Below are 21,865 nucleotides of genomic sequence, written 5' to 3' on the forward strand. Positions count from 1 at the left end.
AAATTGTTAAAAAAAAAGTTGTTAACATGTCATGATTCGAGAGATAAAAGGGACTGAGGGAGGCCTAAGAGATAGATGCTACAAAGGAACAACATTGAGATAGAGAGATGGGTGGTAGACAGTGATTCTTCTGAACTAAGTATTGAGATGTTTGTAGCATTTGTTGCGACCCCTGTTTCTAACATTTTGATTTTAGTATAGAAGTTGCAAATGTCATTTTTTCCCCTAAGACAGAAACTACATCCATCTTAATAATATCTTATTAATCGAGAAATGGAGGAATGTCAGAAATGCTGAGAAGGGAGATATGTGAGATTTCTCTATTCTTTATTTATAAGATTTGGTATTTTGATGAGTATCTGTATTTTCCCATTGCTGTTTTATGTCAGTTTCTGCATTGCTTGTTACAAAACAAAATGGCCAACTTATTATAGCAAAACTATAGAACTCCTCTTCTTAATTCTCTAACTTGTCCTCGGTTATCACATTAATGGAATAGTGAAGCAAAAGGGAAGACAAATGAAAATTTACAGTAAGAAACTTCGGAGTTCTTGAGTGTCAGAGAATTTGTATTCTACACAATCCAAACACTTACTCTGTTGATTTCACAAAATGGATCTCTCAAATTACATGCCAACAAAATAAATAAGTAGTAATAACTAGAAACTTGTATGTACATGTCAAACCAGAGTCTTTATTCATTGGAAAAAAAAAACTACAAGGATCTGAACAGCACTGAAAATAATTATACCTTATTGAACTTAAGCCTGTCTGCCATTGCATCAGTAGTAGGATTATTATCTGAGATTTCTCTGTTATTTATTTCTGAGATTTGGTAGCATCCTTTTGATTGGTCCTTTTGATGAGATTCGGTATATTCTCCTTACTGTTTTACATCAGTTTTTCGTTGCTTGTAACACCACAAATGGCATTCTTATTATAGTTAAAAGAAAAAATAGCTAATTCTATAACCTCTTCTTTATAATGACACGAGTTCAATTAACAGAAAGAAACTTCTGAGTAAGTGTTGGAGAATTTATATTTCACACAAACCAATCTCTTGCTTAGTTAATTTCACATTCTCAATATATATGAGGTCATTAGCCAGAACACTAACAGTAAACAGAAGTTTGAATTCAATACAGAAGAGTTCCTCAATCTTAAGAGTACGAAAGATTGAAAATACAAGTAGACCACAAGCCATTGAAGTGTAATATGTTCACTACATTCACAAGCTTCGACATTGCAAACATAAACTTTATTCTTTCAAGAGAGACATAACTTTATATAGTCGTTTTAAAAGTTTTGCATTACTTTTCCATATTAATTTTGGAAATTTACTGTCCGCAATTCTTCTTCAAATTGAAAGCCTTTGGTCAGAAAGTTTGCAGTCATCTCTCCAAATGTCATAGATCTGAACATTGGAGGAGAAGTTGGACTTATCAGAGGCTTAGCAGGTTCTACAAGGGATTCTTTTGTTGGGTTAACGAAGTAGGCAACGCTGTGTCTCCCACTTCTTGAATTTGTGATAACCCGGTGTTTAGCTGCAATATGAGTCTTCCATTGCTAATTATCTATATGTAGCAATCATAGAAATTTGAACTTTGTCATGCAAAACTTATCATCAAGATTAGCTTCCGGTGATCAAACTAATCATTGTAAGGATTTTAATTATAATCCATCTATTGTTCGACAGAATCTATTGTATGCATGGATGGAATAAGACAAAGGATTAGAATATAATGGGTTAAGTATATTTTAATCCTTAAACTTTAAAATTAGAATTTGTTTGAAACTTTAGTACTAGTTTTCAAACTTTAAACTTGAATATAATCTTCCTGATCCAACTAAATTAAATCTTTTAATGTGTTAAACTATATTTTAGGCTTACATTTTGGAATTATTTACACTATTTGATTATTCCAGATTAAATATAAATCTGAAACATAGTTTAAGACGAAAAAATACGTTGAGATAAAATATCTATATTCATTTTAAATTTTAGAGACTAAAATGTATCAAAATATATGACAAGAACTTATTTGAATTTCACGTCCTAAGTTTAGAAACCACAAACATATTAACCCTAATACAACTCTTTAAAAAAAATACAATGTGAAAATAAACACTCATTCATTCAGGCTCAATTGGAACCTTCTAATTTATAAGAACATCTATGATAAATTAGTTTATCTTTTTAATTTTCCAATTAATTGTGTTTCTTTTTACTATAAATATTTTTGGGGTAATCTTTGTCAGTCTTTTTATTAAAAAAAAGAAGAAAAAAATTACCTGTAACACAATCCCAATGTTTACCACAAAGGCATTGGGAATTGGGTCAACGGAAATCCATTCCCCATCTTTGAAGACCTCAAGTGCAGTGATCCCTAGTTGTTGAAGCAGAATGGTAATAAGGTTAGGATCTTTGTGAATGGATGTTCCTAAGGTTAAACTTGGTTGAGGACAAGGAGGGTAGTAATGAGACAACACTACAGGCTCTTCACTAAGTCCTCCACACAAATATTCTCTGTTAAGTCCTAATCCTTCACTAAACAGCTCCAAGATTTTCACTCCCACTTTCCTTACTTCTTCTGTGTATTTCCCTACAACTTCACTGAAACTTCACAAAATCAGACTTACTTCCTCAAACAACTGCAACAGGAATGCAATCAGTAATTTATTACAATTTATAATATTAATTCATAGTTCACTATTTGAGAAATGATGAAAAAACTTCACTTATTCTAAGAATTTATGTATATGATTCTTTAGAACATTATTGTACTTGTTTGTTGCAGTATCTAACGTAATAAAACGAGTTGTTCAATCCATTTTCACACCATTATTTACAAAAAAAAAAAAAACAGTGTGGGACCAGAATTGACATATTCGTTAAAGGTTTTTTAAATTTGTTTATTTATATAAGGAATAAAATTTAAAACTAAATATTACCTAGCATACTTACTTTTTATAGAACATAAAATAAGAAGGGTCAACTCATCTAAGTCCATATTAACGTATTAAAGTGATTATGACAGTTACTGTTTGTGAATTGAATCATCTATAACGACACTCTTATTCATTATTTTTAACATATCAGGTGATTATATATGTATAAAAATAACATGATCATGCAACTATCATTAACTCGCCGGTTGCTTTAACATCCTATTCCATTAAGAAATCCACAAGTGTGTAGGAAAATCAGTATTATAAGGCTAACCAGCACATCATCTACCATTGACTAAAAAGATAGATTGAAAATTTCAACGATGAATCGTGCACGTTTAAGTGAAAACAAGAAGAAGAACAAAGCAAAAATGAATTAATTTACCGATATCCATGTGGTTTATCTGGCCAATATTTCATGAATTCTCCCATAGGTTGACATGGGTGTGTTAATGAGTCTTTCCAATACTTAACAACATCTTTGGTGGCTCTTCCGCTACTTGTGTAGAGCTTGCACCTTCCATTTGGATCCTTAGAGCTTTCCTTTATCTTCACATCCTCAGGCATGGCATGGAAGTCTTTGAAAATATTCAGTGTAGCATCCAGTACATCCTTAGAAAGTCCATGGTTGATAACCTACCTTGTTTTTCACAGTTTCAGATTAACCAAATATACATATATGTTAAAATCAAGACCATCACGTAAGACTACAAAATGGGTAGTGTTTCACATAAGAAATAGTTATATCACACAACACCACAGATACATGCATGATATAATTTCTAACTGGTATGTACATTTTGCAATGAATGAGAGATTCCAAGTCTACAGGCACGTGTGTGCAACCAATATCCATGATTATGGGAAACACGTGTGATGAATAAGAAGAAAGTGAAGGAAAGGAAATTAGTGAATAAAGAATATATGAACCTGGAAAAAGCCATAATCCTGTGAGGACTTTAAGATATTCCTTATGATATCAGGCCGATGATGTCCTCCAAGATCAATAACTGGAACTAACTTTCCAGAGGCGAAAACAGCATTATCAGGTCTTCTTTCTGGTGGTTGCACATATGATGATGGCACCGAAGAATGAAGATTGTACCAGCTAGACACCAGCTTCTCGGCCATGATATGTTATGACAGCATGAGTGGCACTGATGCTCTTACGAACTATATATAATAGCAGAAAAATGCTAAATGATTACACACAGATTTATAGGAAGAAAGAAGAATTAAACTTTTGTCGTCAATTCAACTTTTAAGTTTTGTTTGGATGGAAAGAGAATAGAAAAGAAATGAAACGAAAAGAAGAATATCATAAAAAGTTTAATGGTTTGAATGTGATGAAAATAAAAAAGAAATAAATGAATTTTTTAATTATGTTTAGATTAATATGATAATAGACCTTTTTTACGTTAATATAATTATTAAATAATTTAATTTGTTTATTATTTTAATATGTTTAAAATGTATTTATTTGATTATAATAAAAAACATAAATATATTAATGATTATAAATTAAAATAAAGGTTTAATTGCTTAATTTGTTTCTATTTTTATTGTTATGTACATAAATATAATACACATGTGTATCTCATTCCATTAATTTTACAAAAACACGAAATTAACTATATAGTAACATAAAAAAAAAAGTCTACATTTTCTTCTCTATTGTGATCTCTTTCTCTGGCTCATGAGGTAAAGAACAGAAAGTAACAATTGGTAATTTCTTGATGTTAATGTTTAATATACATTTTATTAATATTTAAAATAAAATCTTCAAAAATGGATGACCTCTGTTTCAGAAGTATTTATTATTATTATTATTATTAATGAAATTTCAGTTTAAATAATAAATATTTGTTATGTGGGTTGAATTTATAATCAATTTTCTAATGTGAAAGGTTCCTCTTATAATAATGAATTATGTGATTCTTCAATCATTATATATATATATATATATATATATATATATATATATATATATATATATATATATATATATATATATATATATATATATATATATATATATACATTGTTAAGGTAAGATAAATATGGGTAGCATGTTTTGGTGTGTCACTCTCTTGAACTGAACTCAATTATGTGAAAACCAAAGCAAGTGATGACAAGTAGTTTCTGAGATGTTTGGTGATATTGTAACATGATTTGGACATGATAATAAGCACACCCTTCAACCATGCGCTACCACACACTTTCTTTCTTTCGCACAAAAGACACTGTTTTGATGTTTAAAATGTTTTCATTTTTTTCATGAGTGTAGCAATCAAACTAACATACTCTATGTTAAACTTTCATTCCCTGCTACAAGAAAAAGAGGTTTACTTCATTCTATATGGCTATGCACTCATCAATTTTTATTCTTGTGTTTATTTTTGGTTTATATGTATTACAATATGTTTTATTGGAGCTTGTTACTTAAAAAAAAGAGTGATTTATGGAACTACGAAGGATAAGAGCAGAAATCATATACAAAATCTTAATTTTAAAGTATGACTTCCAAAGAGACACTAAAACGTGAACAATATAAAAAAACAACTTTAATTTATTATTATTAATATTTTTAGTTAGGCTTAATAACCTATTTTGTTCCAGTTTTGCTGAATAATGTCAACTCAGTCCCTCGTTTTAAAAGTGTTTGAAATTGATCCTCACTTATTAAATTTTGCGTCAACATCGTCCCTTCCGTTAAATAGAAACAAATGGTGTTAATGGATTGATGATCTGGTAGCAGATAGTACCTACGTGTCATTATTTAGTTATGTGTGTGCTGACGTGTTATTTAATTAGAGGTTGAGGTGGATATTAACAAATTGGGTGTTGAAATTGGGGAAAATTTGAGTTAGGTAACCACCACCGTCAGACCCAAATGCTGACAAAAACCAAGCACTCAAAGATGTGAGCTCACGAAACTCAAACTCAGATCAACACGAAGAGTCAAAACCCCAGACCCAAATTCAAAATCGAAAACCTCACCTTCTCAATTCGCAAAACAGAAAAGAGGATCAGAAGCTCCAATTCAAGCCTTGAATCAACATAGAAGAAATATAATCTTAACCCAAGAGAGAAATCAGGAAAGAAACCCAAAATTTGAAAGCCCTAACCTCCAAATTCCCAATTTAAGAAACCTTAAATTCAATCCCAATTCGAAATCCCCATTTCAAACCTTGGCTCAAAACAAAACGAGACCAAAACCTACATTGGAAGAGACAACAACCCACATTCCCAAATTGGAAACAAGGTCAAGAACCCTAAATTGCAAGAATGGGATCGCGATTCATTTCGCTGTCGTCGCCGATACCCCTCGCAACGGGTCGCTACTGTCGTCATCAGTCACCATCAAACAAAGACCCCCGTCACGTCGTCGCCTCCCCAAACAGCCAAGATCACAGTTCTTCTCTCAACGTCACACTACGAGTCACCGGGCAGGATTTCGCATTACTAAGCCACAAACCGAAAACCCTCTTCTCCAAGGTTGGATTATTCGCGAGTAATGCACAGAGACACAAGGAACGAAACTGATTGGGGTTTGCTTGCTCGAGATAAATGGCAGAGAGAAGAAATTGAGAAGAGAACCTCTAAATATGGTTTGTTGAGAGGAACCAGCCATAAGGAAAATAAATTGGTACTTCTCCTCTTTAGCAAGGCCAAACTAAAACTACTGGGAAGGGGGAAGATTCAAACATACACATTTACATTGTTCTAACTAAACTTGTACGTGAGATTAGCTAGCCCAAATATATTCTATTTCTGTGTCAAAACAAGTTCACCTGGATTTGTAGGAGAAAGAAAGAGCAGTGTAAGACTAATAATAGCACATGTGGAAAACACACCCTAGAAAAAAATGAAATTGAACGAAGCATAAGACTAATAACCTCTAAAGTTGGTCTGAAATGTCCTCCCCTATGCCTAATAGTGTATCAACCTTTTCAAGCCTTTGTTAAATTTGAACGAAGCATTCTTTCATTTTGTGTAGTTGTGTTTACATACCTATAGGTTTTGGTCTAGTGACAAGAAAACTATAGGCTCTAGATATCACTAATGTAGGATATTGATTGAAAGAGAAAAAAACAAAAAAGAAAGAGGGAATAAGAGCAAAACACAGGATATAAAGAGGGAGATGAGAGAACCAAAAGATAAAAGAACTATGCCCTACACTTATATTCTCATCATTCTTGTTTTCCTAAAATGCAATAATAAAAAATCATCCATGAACATCTAGAGAGAGAAATATAGCAATGATAGTTGATATAATGTGATAGGAAAAAAAGGTGGAGAGAAATAATTAGTGTTAATGAGATGTTTGTTACATAGAAATGTTTTTATCTGTGAAGCACAAACACCACAGACATTGCAACACTTCAATAAGGCTTGTTCCAATTCAATGCTTCTCTCCTATAAAATTCTTAAGTCGTTTCCTTACAATGTACATGTAGCTTGTGAGTTATTTTTGCGTATACAAATTCTTATTATTTTGTACCAAGACTTGCACAATTTTCATTGCATCAGTTCATGGAGGGTGCATGTGAGTCAATAGTTTCAAATCCTAATATCTTTTGAGATGTTCAGGATTTGTTATGTCTCTTTTTACAATCAGTTTTTTTTTTCTTGATCCTTCTCTACTTGAGAATCCATTGAACTTCCTTGTTTTCTTTTTCTCTCACTGACCTTATTTCTTAAATGGGTGTCTGTCTCTGTCTTCTACAGATAGAGATTGTTTTCAATTTTTGAAGGACCTGACCATACTTTCCTTCCCCTCTCAATCACTCAAGACAAGAAAGTATGTAACCAAGTCAAATAAAAGGAAACTGAATTCTCACCAACTGTCCAACCAATTAACACTGCCTCACCACTTTTATTCTTGCGTTAGCACTTGAAATAAGGTTCTCTAAGACTTAAAATAATTCAAATAGCTATCAATGACTACGACATCAAAAGACACATTGCACTGTTACAAGCATTTACTCAAAACACGCATTAGAGTTCACAACCCTGTGCCAACTTCCAATTCATGCTTGAATAAAGAAAACAATCAATATAATGGATATACATTGAGCACGCAAGGTTCACCACTGCTCAGCCCAACTTTCTTTCTAAAACAACAGTTATAACAATCAAAAATTACACGCACTTTACAAGGTTAGCTATAAGACTGAAACATAAATCAAATGCACATATTAGTGGTGCACAATTTTCCCTTAACTGGCCTCCACGATATAGGGATTCTCGAACCCTCCCTCCACAAGAGCTTCCCTACACCAGGGCAGCACCAAAGAATGCACCAATGCCCTTCCACCAGCCTTCAACAAAAAACCCTCAACCGGAGGACCAACCCTTCAAGAAAAACCTTAAACGTACGCCAAAAGAATTTACCTGCATCATAAACAACAAACCATTAACAACAATAGAGATTTGACATGCATGAAAGGGATGATTCTCGACACCCTACCTCCACAACAACCTCCCTACACCACAGCAGCCAAAGAATGTGCAGGAATCGTCGTCCACTAAGAGTTCTCAACCATAATCCCCCAACCGCAACACCAATCGCCTCTGCTCATGACATCAACGTCCTCATCACAACGTCAGTGGCCCACGCACCTCACCTCACAACGATGCACCTTCGCCAAAGAAAAACACGAGAGCAGCTTTGCCTGTGAAGAACCACGACCAGCTTTAGGAGGGAGGAAAGAGAAAATAGGTTTTTTGGACGGGACAAAGTGATTTCACGACAGAAAAATCCCAAATTTTTATCTCAATTCATCGATCTACTTACTAACGGCCTAAGGTCCTTGAGTAGTTAAAATCACCAAAGCATTACCAACGGCCCCCTTCCGTAAAAGTCTGTCGATAAGCAAAAAGAATTAACTTGACCCGTTTTTTCATAACTTGGGACCGTTTCCAACTTTTTTAAAAAGGTATGACCACTTTGAACATTCCCCCTTTCAAGGCAGCAAAAAAGGTATTAAGCCTTTTTTTATATGGGTTGGAGTATCCATGCTACAAAAAGAAAAAAAAAACACACACACACACACACATATATATATATATATATATGGGGTTTGCTAATGTGTGTATGCTTGTTTTTCAGTTGGTACATTTTAGCAATGTGTACCGAGTTTTAGTAGACAAAAATACTCTTATATATCATGGATTCTAAGTTTTAAGGTTAAGGGTATTTTAATAATTTTTATTCTCAAAACTAAAAAAAAAAAAAGAAACCCCCAAACCCTTACTGACCTCTTTCATTCCTCTCAACCCTTTCTCTTTCATCTCTCTCACTCCAACTTTTTCTCTATCATCCTACTGTAGCCCCAATTGAAAAAATCAGAAACACTTGTCGTTAAACAATTTGCATTTGTAAAGAGTTGAGTCATTGACATATTCACCTTCAGGAAAAGGTTCATTCAAGATCTCTTTCAATTTCACCATCTTCACTAACCTCTCTAATTTCATCATTTGCATATGTTGAATCATCATCTCCAAAAAAAACCCTCTAAGCCAATTACCAATTCCTTCGAATGTCATTATGCTTATGAAAAATAGATAAAATTATACACGACAAAAATTATAAAATAAAAACTCATTATAAAATCATTTTTGTAAAAATTTGTTTAACAACGAGTGTTTCTATTTTTTTCTAGGCCAATTATCAATTTCTTTGATATCATTATGTTTGTGAAAATTAGATAAAATTAGATAAGACAAAAATTATAAAATAAAAACTCATTATAAAATCATTTTTTGTAAGAAATTGTTTAACAACGAATATTTTTTATTTTTTCCAAGTCAATTACCAATTCTTTTATGCTTGTGAAAATTGGATAAAATTAGATAAGACAAAAATTATAAAATGCAAACTCATTATAAAATCATTTTTTTAAGATTGTTTAAGAGTCCGTGTTTCTGATGTTTTTGAGTTATGACTGTCATAACATGACAGAGAAAATGTTAGAGTAAGAGAGATAAAAGAGAAAGAGTTGAGAGGAATGAGAGATGTGAGCAAAGATTTGGGAGTTTCTTTTTTTTCTTTAATTTTGAGAATGAAAATTATTAAAATACCCTTAACCTTAAAACTTAAAATCCATAATATATAAGGATATTTTTGTCAACTAAAACCTGATACACATTACTAATATGTATCAATTGAAAAACAGGTATACGCTGTTAGCAAACTTTTATATATATATATATATATATATATATATATATATATATATATATATATATATATATATATATATATATATATATATATATATATATATATATATATATATATATATATATATATATATATATATATATATATATATATATATATATATATATATATGTATATATATGTATATAAATATGTCACTAGTAAAAAATAGGGTTTTTAAATCGCGTATTATGCCTCGGTTTTTGAAAACCCGAGACATATAAAAACGCGGTGGCAGAAATGTAATTTTGGAGACACTATATGTCTCGGTTCTTTTAAACCCGCTTTTGAAAAGAGTATACTGCACCTGTTCTTTTAAACCCGTTTTTGAAAAGAGAAGTTGTAACACATTTATGTTGCGGTTTTATTTTAACCGAGGCCTATATTTGCCTCGATGACTGGGTTTGAGGGTTAAAGTTCAAAACTTTATTCACTTTCACTGTTCTTCTTCCCGCAAAACCTCTCTTCCCGCAAAACCTCTCAGACTCTCGCTCTCATATCTCGCGCTCTCGCTCTCATCTTTGCCTCCCTTCCTCCGATTTCTCCTCTCCACCAAACCCCATCATCAGCGCCGCAAGCACCGCCGTTCAACCACGCCGTCGGCCACCACGCGCAAAGCTTTCTTCTTCCTTCTCCACGCCACCTTTCGCCTCACCGCCATCGAGTGCGGCTTCCACCTCGCCTGCGACTGCATCGCCTCTCGAGTGAAGAGCAAGCGGTGGCCGGTCCAGATCTAGATCCAGATCCCGTGCCAGTGGTGGAGTCGCTGGCCTAGCACTCACTTGCCGCTTGTCGTCGGGAGCCGCTTCGCGCTCGCCGTTTCGCACTCGCCACTCGTCATCGAGAGCCGCTTGCCGCTTGCCGTCGGGAGCCGCTTGCCACTTGCCATCGGAAGTCGCTTGCCGTTGACGATTTTTAGAAACTGGGAAATGGGGTTTGAGGCTGGGTTTCAAAAGTATGAATCCTTGGTTTCTTTGATTTTTTTTTCATTTGTTATATGCTCTGTAATGAAATAATCTGAACTATTATTTTCTGATTTTCTGATGTACCTCAACTTTGATGCTTTGTAATGATTTTCGGATTCTATTTTCTGATTTTGTTTCCATTTGTTATATGCTATGTAATGAACAACATTGATTCTTTCATCCCAGTGGCTTTTGTTATATGCTCTATATCTGAACTTTGATCTCTGTAATGAACTTTGATGTTCTGTAATGAATCCCAGTAGGTTCAGCAGTATTTTGAAATTTTTTTTATTGAATTTTCTAAGATACGGTCTCGGTTCAAAGGAGGACCGAGGCGAAAACCGATCTCTTTTTGACTCGGTTCGCAACCGAGGCATTAAACTTATGCTTTTTACCTCGTCTCTATATGTCTCGGTTGCACAACCGGTGCCTATAAACGAAATTAACCGGTGTCATTTCCGTTTCCTGTACTAGTGTATATATATATATATATATTTAAATACAAAAATCATATAACTATTAAATATTTAATTTGGACAGATTTTCCTATCAAATGTATAAATCTTAAATATGAAATAAATAAACAAAAAAATGTATACACTTTTTTATACAGGTTGGAACATCCAAGTGCTACAAAATGAATATATATATATATATATATATATATATATATATATATATATATATATATATATATATATATATATATATATATATATATATATAATTACAAAAAATCATATAATCATTAAATATTTAAAATATATATAATATGAAATGATTTGAATAATAATATTTTAAATATTTAATGATTATATGATCTTTTGTAATTTTATTTATTTATATATATTTATATATATATATATATAAACTATTCTTTTATTAAAAACGGTATTTAAGATACTATGATACAAATATGCTAAGAATATAAGCAAACCAATTAACAGAAACTTTTATGTATTTATATTTATACGTTCACAATGATGAATTAAACTTTAAAATAATCCATTAAATGTTAAAATAAGTAATTCATTAATTGAGTTCACGTCATTTGTATTAAAGCAGGGTTATAAAAATAGTTAACAATTTAATAGTTCAGAAAAAAAAAAAAAAACTAGAAAAGATAAGAGTCTGACCAAGCAGGTCAATTCTTCGTCCCTTGAAACAAGAAAGTGTGATATTAATTTTCCACGTCGTGATCCCTTTATATCTGATTGAAGCTGTCGTGAATAACTGCGTTACCCTATTGCCTATTATTTGGGTCATTCCTGGCAAATTCTTACCTTAAAAAATCCAGAAAACATGAGGCCAGCCCCTAGTTTTCTCCAAAAGTCAAATATTTTTATGTTTTCACACAGCCCACTGTATGCCACACTTGCATGCCAACTCTTCAAACTAGCCCTCCAAATTCTGCATTAACAGCTACTATTTATACAGATGGCACACAGACATTCCAAGTAACAAAATCAAGATCAAAACCACCATTGTTCTTTGTAAGAGTATCAAAAACACCTTCAAGGTTCACGAGAGGAACATTATTCGAATTAATGGGACGCTGGATGAAACCAGAGGTACGTACTACCATGCATAATTTAATTTACTTCATTTATCAGTCTAATCATTATCATGTGCTTTCTCACTTTCTTGTATCTTTTTTAGGTCTACCCTCTATTGGCTGCAATGACCTTTGTCACCACCATGTGTGTCTTCCAACTAACAAGAAATGTGCTCCAAAACCCTGATGTTAGGTAAAGCTTATTGAACTCAGTCAAATTTTAACTAAGAGCTTAATTTTCACATGAAATTAGTATAAGGATTTTTACATAGTCAACGTATTTTTTGTTGAGGTGGGTGTTCCTTAAAATACATTTCGGATGAAAACAGATGGACCTACGTTATAAAACCCTATGAATATTTTACGAACATACTCCCAATGATAAGAACTGAACGTTTTGTAATCAGATTATTATTTGAATGAAATGATATGATAATGGATTGAATGCAGTATTTTGGTGATTAATTCTGGTTGGAAAATTGGTGTAGGATTAACAAAACACGACGCAGCATGGCAGTGTTGGATAACAGAGAAGAGGGAGAGAAATATGCTGAGCATAGTCTGAGGAAGTTTCTTCGTACTCGACCACCAGAGATTATGCCAACCATTAACCACTTCTTCAGCCAGGATAAATGAAACAAAAATCAAGTTTATCAGTTTCTCTCTGCAAAATAAACTACTAATTATAAAACTTTTGGAATTTTGTTTATGAATGTAAACCTCTCTTGTTCTATCTTAATTATCTCTAGTGATCCTTCATTATTTTGTCGCCCAGTGATGAGTATTTGATGTTTTCATTAGTAATAATCGATGTATAATTATTTTACTTCAATGAATTTTTTTTTTAATTGAATCGTTATAGTTTACGTTTAGATAGATTAATCAGCATTCAGATTAATCAATATTACCAACACATGGTCAATTGAACAATCTCCAGAATATTAACCCTATTATAGAACTATAATCGTCATTATAAGTTGACCAGATTCTATGCTCTCAATTAACCAATCATTAATAAAGTTGGCCAGATTTTATCGATCATTAAATATAAAATTGATGTGACATCCGGGCACTGACGAGGGCGGGGAGTGATACAAGAGGCACGAAGTACAAGGGACACTAACAAGGAGCGGCTCCTGACAGGCTTCCAGTGGAACATGATGAATCAAAGATACACCGGAATGAGAGGGATCTAGAGATTGTATAGGTATGAGACTATGTTGAAGGATAGCTTAAAGGGATTGATTTGGCTACTCATATCACCAAAATACATTTGTTTTTCGGTAGCCTAATCCATAAGAATTCCATGGTTAAGCGAGCTTAGCCTGGAGTTGTGTGGTGACAGACAATATTCCTTATATATTGCCGGAGCGTTACCTGTAAGGACAAAGCACATAATCATAAATACCCTAATAATAATTTCATGAAGTTTCATAGAGAATTATAAACAAACAGTGTTTAATTAATGACACATAGCCATCTCTTTTAGGGCAATTCTAAAGAATCCTTTTATTTTTCTTACTTTCTCAAAATTTAAAGAAGAAAAATTAAAGTTGGGCTTACACCAAGTATAAACCATAATAATTATCAAAATGACATGAGGGGACGAAAGGAGAGAAAAGGGGTGCAAAAGGAAAGATCTTTGTATAAGCCCAGATAAATAACCCAGTGCGAAACATGAACTTGGGCTCAGCTGCCGTTGACTTGTATCGGTCATTCTTTTGAGCGAAAAATAATGTACTATGAATAGGATAATTGAATAGAATGGAATTAAAAAAAAATTAATTGCATATTGATATTAAAAAAGAAAAAAAGGAGTAACGAAATGGATGGGTATGTTGATATGAAATAAAGGGCCACGTGCATGAGAAGCAACTAAGAAAGAAGGGATGAAAGTACATGTGAAGAAGCCAATTGAAAATATCCAGAATCCTCTTTGTTTATGCATTATGATTCTTTGGATGCTATTCAATGATAGCACAAGATACACACAGAGTTATGCTGCTCCCATGTTTTGCTGTATGAATAATGGGTTGCAACTTAAGAATGATTTAAAGCGAAAGTAATCAAAGAACAAAAAGATAATCCCAAAAAATTACACATATCCATTTAACTCCCAACACCATTTGCTGGCACTGGGTACTGATTTGGCTACCCTATGACCCGACACACACACCTTATCAGTTTTTAAATCTAGACAAACATCAATGGTCAAGCTTTTTGTGCCTTAAATCCATAACAACTTAGTTGTATATCACCATGCAAATCTAATCCTTTTCGTTTACCTTTCTTTAATTAATCCTTTTCAGCTACCCCTTTTTTTTATTTTCTTTCTTTTACTTCTTTAGCAACACCATCTGTTTCAAAGCAATTCCAGATAAACAAATAAAAGCACTTTGAAAGCATGATCGTCAAAAGCATGTGAAATATATCACTTTCACTGAAGGAATCATTTTTCTATTTTGCTTGATCATTTCATTGGAAGAAAAACTTAGTTGTTGTACAAAGCTTTTCAGGATTTTGAAATCTGAATTTGGAAAACAAAGGAAACTTGTTACATTTTTTAATTAAGAAAGTAGGATTTGCAATGAGATTAAACACATATCTTGGGGCCAACCTTTAAGTTGGACATGTGATACTCCCACATCGGAAGAGCCGTTCCATTCATATTCCAGTATAGTAAATGCATCCACCGACACATATTCAGAGAGTCAGGGTCAGAGGGAGCCCATAAGATTGTGAGCAAAAAGAGGCACCAAGTCAACCTCAGCTTCTGAATCTACACTCATCATTCAACACACATTTCAATGCTTCACGATTTCAACTTCTGCCAATCATTTATGTAATCTCTATTAGTAACAGTTTAGTCCGTTTACTCTCACCCCGTGTAGTTTTTTTTGTTATGAAGCATGTGATTAGGTAGATTACTACGTAAGTGCCTCACACATGCTACAATATTGCAGCAATTAAAATATACCAGAAAAAAGTAATCCATCTTGACCTTTTTCTCAAAATATTGTGTCTATATATAGAATACAGGATCCGATGATTAACCTAATGCTTGCTTTCTCTTCCGAGATCATTTGGTGCTATAATAGTAGTGGGACACTGTAACTCACTGCAGAAAAAAGAAAGAAGAAAAGGGGTTGTGGTTTGTGGACGGTTTTTGTGGCATGATTTGTGAAAAGTGTCTTGAAGAGATTTGATTGATCAGAAAAACCTGATAGCTAATCGAAAGCATGCATAGTGTGGAATGTAAAAGGAAAATGGAAGAATGGAGTGTGAATTATTTGAGAGGTTTGATTTGTTGAATGGGAAGAGAGGCTTGGTAACGGGGCTCACAAGTTAACTGTCTGGTACTTGTCAAAAGCTTTGTTTTTGTACCAAGGTACGATATTCCCACGAGGGGGTAACATGCAATCAGGCATCATTTTCCCTTGTTGTTTGTGGCACAAGAGTTGTCCCAGGGCAGCCCCACAAGTTCTTGAGCTTCATCCTCAATGTGACCAAGCACACACCAGATCACATGGGTTTTGGTACTCCTTTCTAACATAAGGTTACCTAATGTGGCCTGAAAGCAAGAGAATGAAAGATTTTAATACAAATTGCATCAGTGGGAATGAAAGAAACAACAGCAAAGACAAAAGCACTCCTCAACTATCAAACAAACCCATAGGGGACCTTCTACACATGGCTTCACCTCTTTCATATTCTCAACTGGACCCACCCACCACATACCCCTAAGTCTACCTTATTAATGCCAAACTCTTCTATCTCCAACTCTCTATTATATCATCCTTAAGTTCATCACACTCAATCATTTATCTTCAAATCATTTTCAATCACTACAACTTTCAATCTTCATTTCAGACATTCTTCTCATTCAGATACCCTTTATCTAACCCCAAATAACTCTTAAACTCTCTAATGTTAAATCTAATACACTTCTCTAAAGTGTTACTCAAATCCATCCTTCTATTAATACTTTATCGACCACATGGGAAAATACAACATCATGGGTGAGTTTGGACTCCTAAGAAATTTATATAAAATATGAAAACTATAACTCTAGTAAGATGTTACTCAGGTCAAAACAATATGAACGTTTTCACCGATTAAAAATTCAATTTGTATTTTTTATATATTTAAGGAAAAGGATAACAAATCACGTGTCAGTTCTCATAGACTTCATGCAGATCTTTCATACTCAATACTCAAGAGTTCTCAACAGTTGTGTAGCAGTGACAAGCAGAGTGTCATAGAGATTTGATAGATTTTCAATTCATTACAAAGGATGGATTATAAATATTTATCATTTTCTTTATAATTTTATAGATTAATATAAAATTCCTTCATTCCATGTATATTCCAGCTTATTTTTTCCTAAAAGTAATTTCATAAAAGGAAATTCAAATACTGATACACAGTTCAATACAAGGAACTCTCCCTTCAAAACTTGGGCTCGACCACTGAATTTTGAATTAATTGATTCAAAGGATTACAAATATATATGTTGGATATAATTATTCATCCAATTAATTTGTTACATATAAACTACACTAATCCATTAACTTTTACATTAATAACTCAATGGTTATTACTTGCATTTTGAATTATTTTAGACTCCACGTGTACACTTTTAACAATACATCAACGTTTAGTATTATTTCTTTTATAATTTGAATTTTGACGTAACTGTTGTTAGAAAAATAAGCAATCATCATTAATTCGTTACGTGGTGATAAATTACGATGAGTTAGAATTAGTATGAATGCAACACATCAAAACTATATATATAAAAACCAGAAAAAATTAAATAATACGTAACACAATTTAATATACATACAACAAAATGAGAAATCAAAAGAAACAATAATTTCAATCTGTTTATAAAAGTTATATGAAATAATTTACAAATAAAAAAAACACTATACAGATTTTTTTTTAACTCTAGGTTCTGATTCGTTGCACTTTTAAGTAAGGTCCAAAATTGATAAAGACGTTGATTGTGAAACTTTCAAGTATCACATTAATAAAAAAAGGTGATATTATTATGTTTCATGTAATTAAAAGTGACATCATTAATGTTATGTCAATAAAAATTATTGTGACCAACAAAAAAGTGTGTCATTGAAAAAAAAATAAAAAGTGAAAAATTTAAAAATGGGAAAATGGGGAGGGGAAGGGAAGGGGAAATTGGAGAGATTTTTTACTTTTTAATTACAATAACTGTTAAAATTAGTAGTAATGTATTGTGATCATATATTAATCTTGTTCTAATTTAATATCCAATCAAATGAAAAATAGTTTTTGAAGTAATTTAAGTTGATCTTAATTGTGTCGATTTGGATAGATAATTGAGCTAACTAAATAAAACAAGGATGTATTCGAAAAACTTGAAATAAACAAATAAAATAATAAATGAAATACAAATTTTACTTTGATAATAAAAGGAAGGTATCATCACAAATTTACACTAATGCGAAAGTCATTTTTTATATCAAGATATTATATCAATTGAAAGGAAATTGCAGTAAAATCGAAAACAATGATAAAATTGAAATTTCTAAAAGAAATATTACATTGTTTACACAAGTAATCTAAGTAAGATGTGAACTCAAATAAATATTACATTTATTGTATATGTTAATTAATGTAATATGTAAGTAAGTTTACTCACATCCTTTCTTTCGTTTTTCACAGTATTTTTGCATTATTTATTTTCTTTTGTCTTCCACGAGAGCATAGGAATTTCTGAGGAGTTGAGGAAGTAAAATAATGGTTTTTGAAATTAAAGATTAAAAAGAAATGCGTGTATATATTTAAAAAATAGTAAAACTATAGAAAAGGTAAAGAAAATTACATATGGTTTGATGGAAGCGTGGAATGGAGAAAAAGTAGAAAAGATATGATAAAGAAGCGACAAATAGATGGATTGAAAGAATAGAAACAGGTGCACGTGGATAGGACCTGCCACACGTGTACTCAATGATCATGCGGATTTTTCACCTCTTTTCATTCTTTGTTTATAAAAAAGATGTGTTTGTGAAATTGTGATGAGAATAAAAAGGTTGTAAAGAAAAGAACTAGAAAACAAATGAACATTGTTGTCTGAGTCTGACCTCTGAAGAGAACTGAGTCTAGCTGCTAGTGCTATCCTTCTAGGTCTGCACAACCAACCTCTATTATTTTCTTTTTTTTTTCTTTTTTCTTAAGTTCTTAACTCAGTTTTTGGAGAATCTCTAGGACAACAAAGCTGCATGCTCACCTATCACTCACTGCCAAATCCATCATAAAAAGTCTTCACAATAAAATAATAAATTAACAATATATATATTTTGAATTTATTTATATATCAAATTATAAGATCCAAATAATTTTAATAATAAAGTTTGAAATGAGAATAATAAGCTCTATGACATTTCTTATTTCATTCTACAATTTTAATTTTTAAAATTTGCTGTTTATAGTTGTTATTGGATTCAATATCACCACTCCAAAGTGAATTAAATATATCAGTTGTCTAGTGTTATTTAAAACGGTATTCAAATGACGTGATTTAAACATTGGTTTATAGTTTAGGAGAAAATAAGAGAAAGGTTGAAATAATTCTCTCATTTAGAAATATATACTTAACTACTATTTGAGAGTGTCTTCAAGTCATATCAATTATTGCTTAAGCATTTTGTTAAATACTTAACTATGGTTGAGGCAATACATAACACATGATTTTATATTGGGTGAATATTTAAAGTGATCAAATGTGATAGAAGAGTTCCTTGAAATTTGTTTGTTGATGTTTTATAAATATGAGAAGGTATTTAAGCATTACTTGTAATTCTTAAGTAATAAGGTAATTGTTGAGACGAGGAGAATCTAAGAGAATATTAGCATTTTACTCCAATGAAATGGGTTTATATTGATGAGGTTGATCAAATGATACTGTCTTGAAATATAGTGTTGTTGTTGTCGTAAGTTATGTGTTTATGTATGTTTGTATTAACTAGTGTAATGTATAAAGAAGTGATATCAGTTATATATGTCCTTAAAAGAACAGTAAGCAATTTTATATTTATACAATTGCTTTTTATAAAGCAAGTTTGAAATTTTTACAAAATATTCTCACTTAAGAAAATTTGGTTGATTAAGAAAAATAAACTTAATGTCAAACTCAAGATCTTCAAGAACCTATGTTTCATGAGCCAATATCTTTATAAAGATTCACAAGAGAAAGGATAAGAGTTATTCTAGATTATAATGTGGTATTTTTCTTAGAACATGAAGAAATTAATGGAATTATAAAAGATGACAACATCAACTTCAATCAAGCCATGCAAGATTCTAACTCTAAAATATAGATTAAATAACGAATGAGAAGTATAAGTTTATGCAACACAACAAGATTTTGAAACTTGTTCCATTTTCAAAAGGTACAAAACTCATTGGTTGCCAATGAATATTTATGACTAAGCAAAATTTCAAAACTCATTAGAGAGAAAATTTCTTTGAAGTTAATATATTTCTTTTGGGTATAACCCTTAGTCATAAGACGAGTCTTATATCTTTTCATGAAAAGATATAAGACTCGTCTTATGACTAAGGGTTATATCCAAAAGAAATATATTAACTTCAAAGAAATTTTCTCTCCAATTTTATCGAAAGACTCTTTTATAACAATCATGCGATAATGTAGAAATGTATAAAACTTATTTTATGATTGCTTTTGACTATTGTTGCTTGTTCAGCTGCACTTCCACTTTCCTTCACCATAGAATAGTTCTCCTCTTAAGTGAATGTCTTTAGATTTTGTATCAATTAATTGTGACTCACACTATGTAGGATCTTTAAACACGTCATTATAACCATGTTTTACAACACGTTAAAACACTTTGTAATCTCTTGGCTTCACTTGTTAAAACAAGAACCTCTCATCAATGCGACATTATTCATTAAAATAATTTTAAAAAAATGATATTTTATTATATTTAAATTTTTTATATTTATTTGATACTATCATTTTTTTATTTTTTTTAAATATAAATTTTTTTTTTATTACTATTTTTATTGTTATATTATATTATATGTTAAATAAATATAAAAATGTCTCACTTTATTTTTATTTATATGAGGCAAAACTCCTAACCTTAATAACACAAAACACGAGAATTGAATAGATAGCTTAAATACTACCCGTAAGGCGTGGTAATATAGGAGGAATGCCTTACACCAGTTCTAAATACAAAAGTCTGACTCCTGACACCCTCCTTACGTTTGGGTTGTTCACCACTTTATTCAACTATGCATTTGATATTTTGTTTTTTAACTCAAACATCAAGAACATAGCTGATATAATTAAAAAATACACTCTAGCACTATAAAAATATTAATATTAAAATGATTTTCTTAAAAGTGTTTAAATTTATCCGATTATAAAATTTGCAAATTAAAATAAACAGTGTATTAAAGAAATCAGTAAATACTCGTATTCTGGAATAAGTTGGGGCAATAGATGTAAGTAAAAGAAGAAAACATGTCAATATCCTCGTGTGCAGACACGTATAAGATTTGGTGACATAATTATGGTAGTTAAAAGAGAACCAGAGAAAAAAGATTGCCAACATTTCAGATATCTTCATTGGAATCTTTGGATAATATCTCATTTTATGTTTTAAGATATGGTCCCAGATGCTTGATTTAACGGTTTCAAGATAACAAGGAAGCAATTAATGAAGATATACCATCTTTTTCATGTTTTTAATGAACACATACTAAATCGAGACTACATCAGTTACAACTTTTCACAATTTAATAAAAATTACAAAAGCATGAAAGAGACTTCTTAAATAAGAACACTCACAAAAATTTAAATTTTTTTTTTGTAATAAATTTAGTCTACAATAAAAATTATTGCAAAAAATGAATTATTAACTATTTCTTTGGTATATATGTATCAAATAACATATGCAAATTTTATTGTTATTTTCTGTACTCAAACACACTGTTTAAAAAGAAGGCAACAATAGAATCGATATATGATGTCTTTCAAAATATAATTTGATTTTTCTATTTTTAGTATTTTATGTTAGAAACAGTGAAAATAATAACAACTTTTTTAATATTTTTCATATAGTCATTTAAAAACAGAAAATAAAATAGATTTGAATTTTT

At 31.5% G+C, this 21,865-nt stretch overlaps 1 protein-coding gene and 1 pseudogene across 1 annotated transcript; one reads left to right on the forward strand and one right to left on the reverse strand.

The window, feature by feature from the left end:
- Positions 1-1,113: 1,113 nt before the first annotated feature.
- On the reverse strand, positions 1,114-4,205 carry LOC108327150 (protein DOWNY MILDEW RESISTANCE 6-like; annotated as a pseudogene).
- Positions 4,206-12,566: 8,361 nt separating this feature from the next.
- On the forward strand, positions 12,567-13,550 carry LOC108328801 (uncharacterized). The gene is made up of 3 exons (XM_017562691.2): positions 12,567-12,713; positions 12,802-12,890; positions 13,186-13,550. Exons 1-3 carry the CDS (start codon positions 12,690-12,692, stop codon positions 13,331-13,333), a joined length of 261 nt encoding a protein of 86 aa, XP_017418180.1. The 5' UTR covers positions 12,567-12,689; the 3' UTR covers positions 13,334-13,550.
- The last annotated feature ends 8,315 nt before the right edge of the window (positions 13,551-21,865 follow it).

The sequence above is a fragment of the Vigna angularis genome, chromosome 2, assembly GCF_016808095.1.
Source record: "Vigna angularis cultivar LongXiaoDou No.4 chromosome 2, ASM1680809v1, whole genome shotgun sequence".
NCBI lineage: Eukaryota > Viridiplantae > Streptophyta > Magnoliopsida > Fabales > Fabaceae > Vigna > Vigna angularis.

Excerpts from the sequence above, each read along its gene's own strand:
- LOC108328801 (XM_017562691.2), top strand. The coding sequence starts at position 12,690 with ATGGGACGCTGGATGAAACCAGAG. Across the intron at positions 12,714-12,801 it reads GACGCTGGATGAAACCAGAG|GTCTACCCTCTATTGGCTGC; the intron begins GTACGTACTACC and ends TATCTTTTTTAG. Across the intron at positions 12,891-13,185 it reads CTCCAAAACCCTGATGTTAG|GATTAACAAAACACGACGCA; the intron begins GTAAAGCTTATT and ends AAATTGGTGTAG.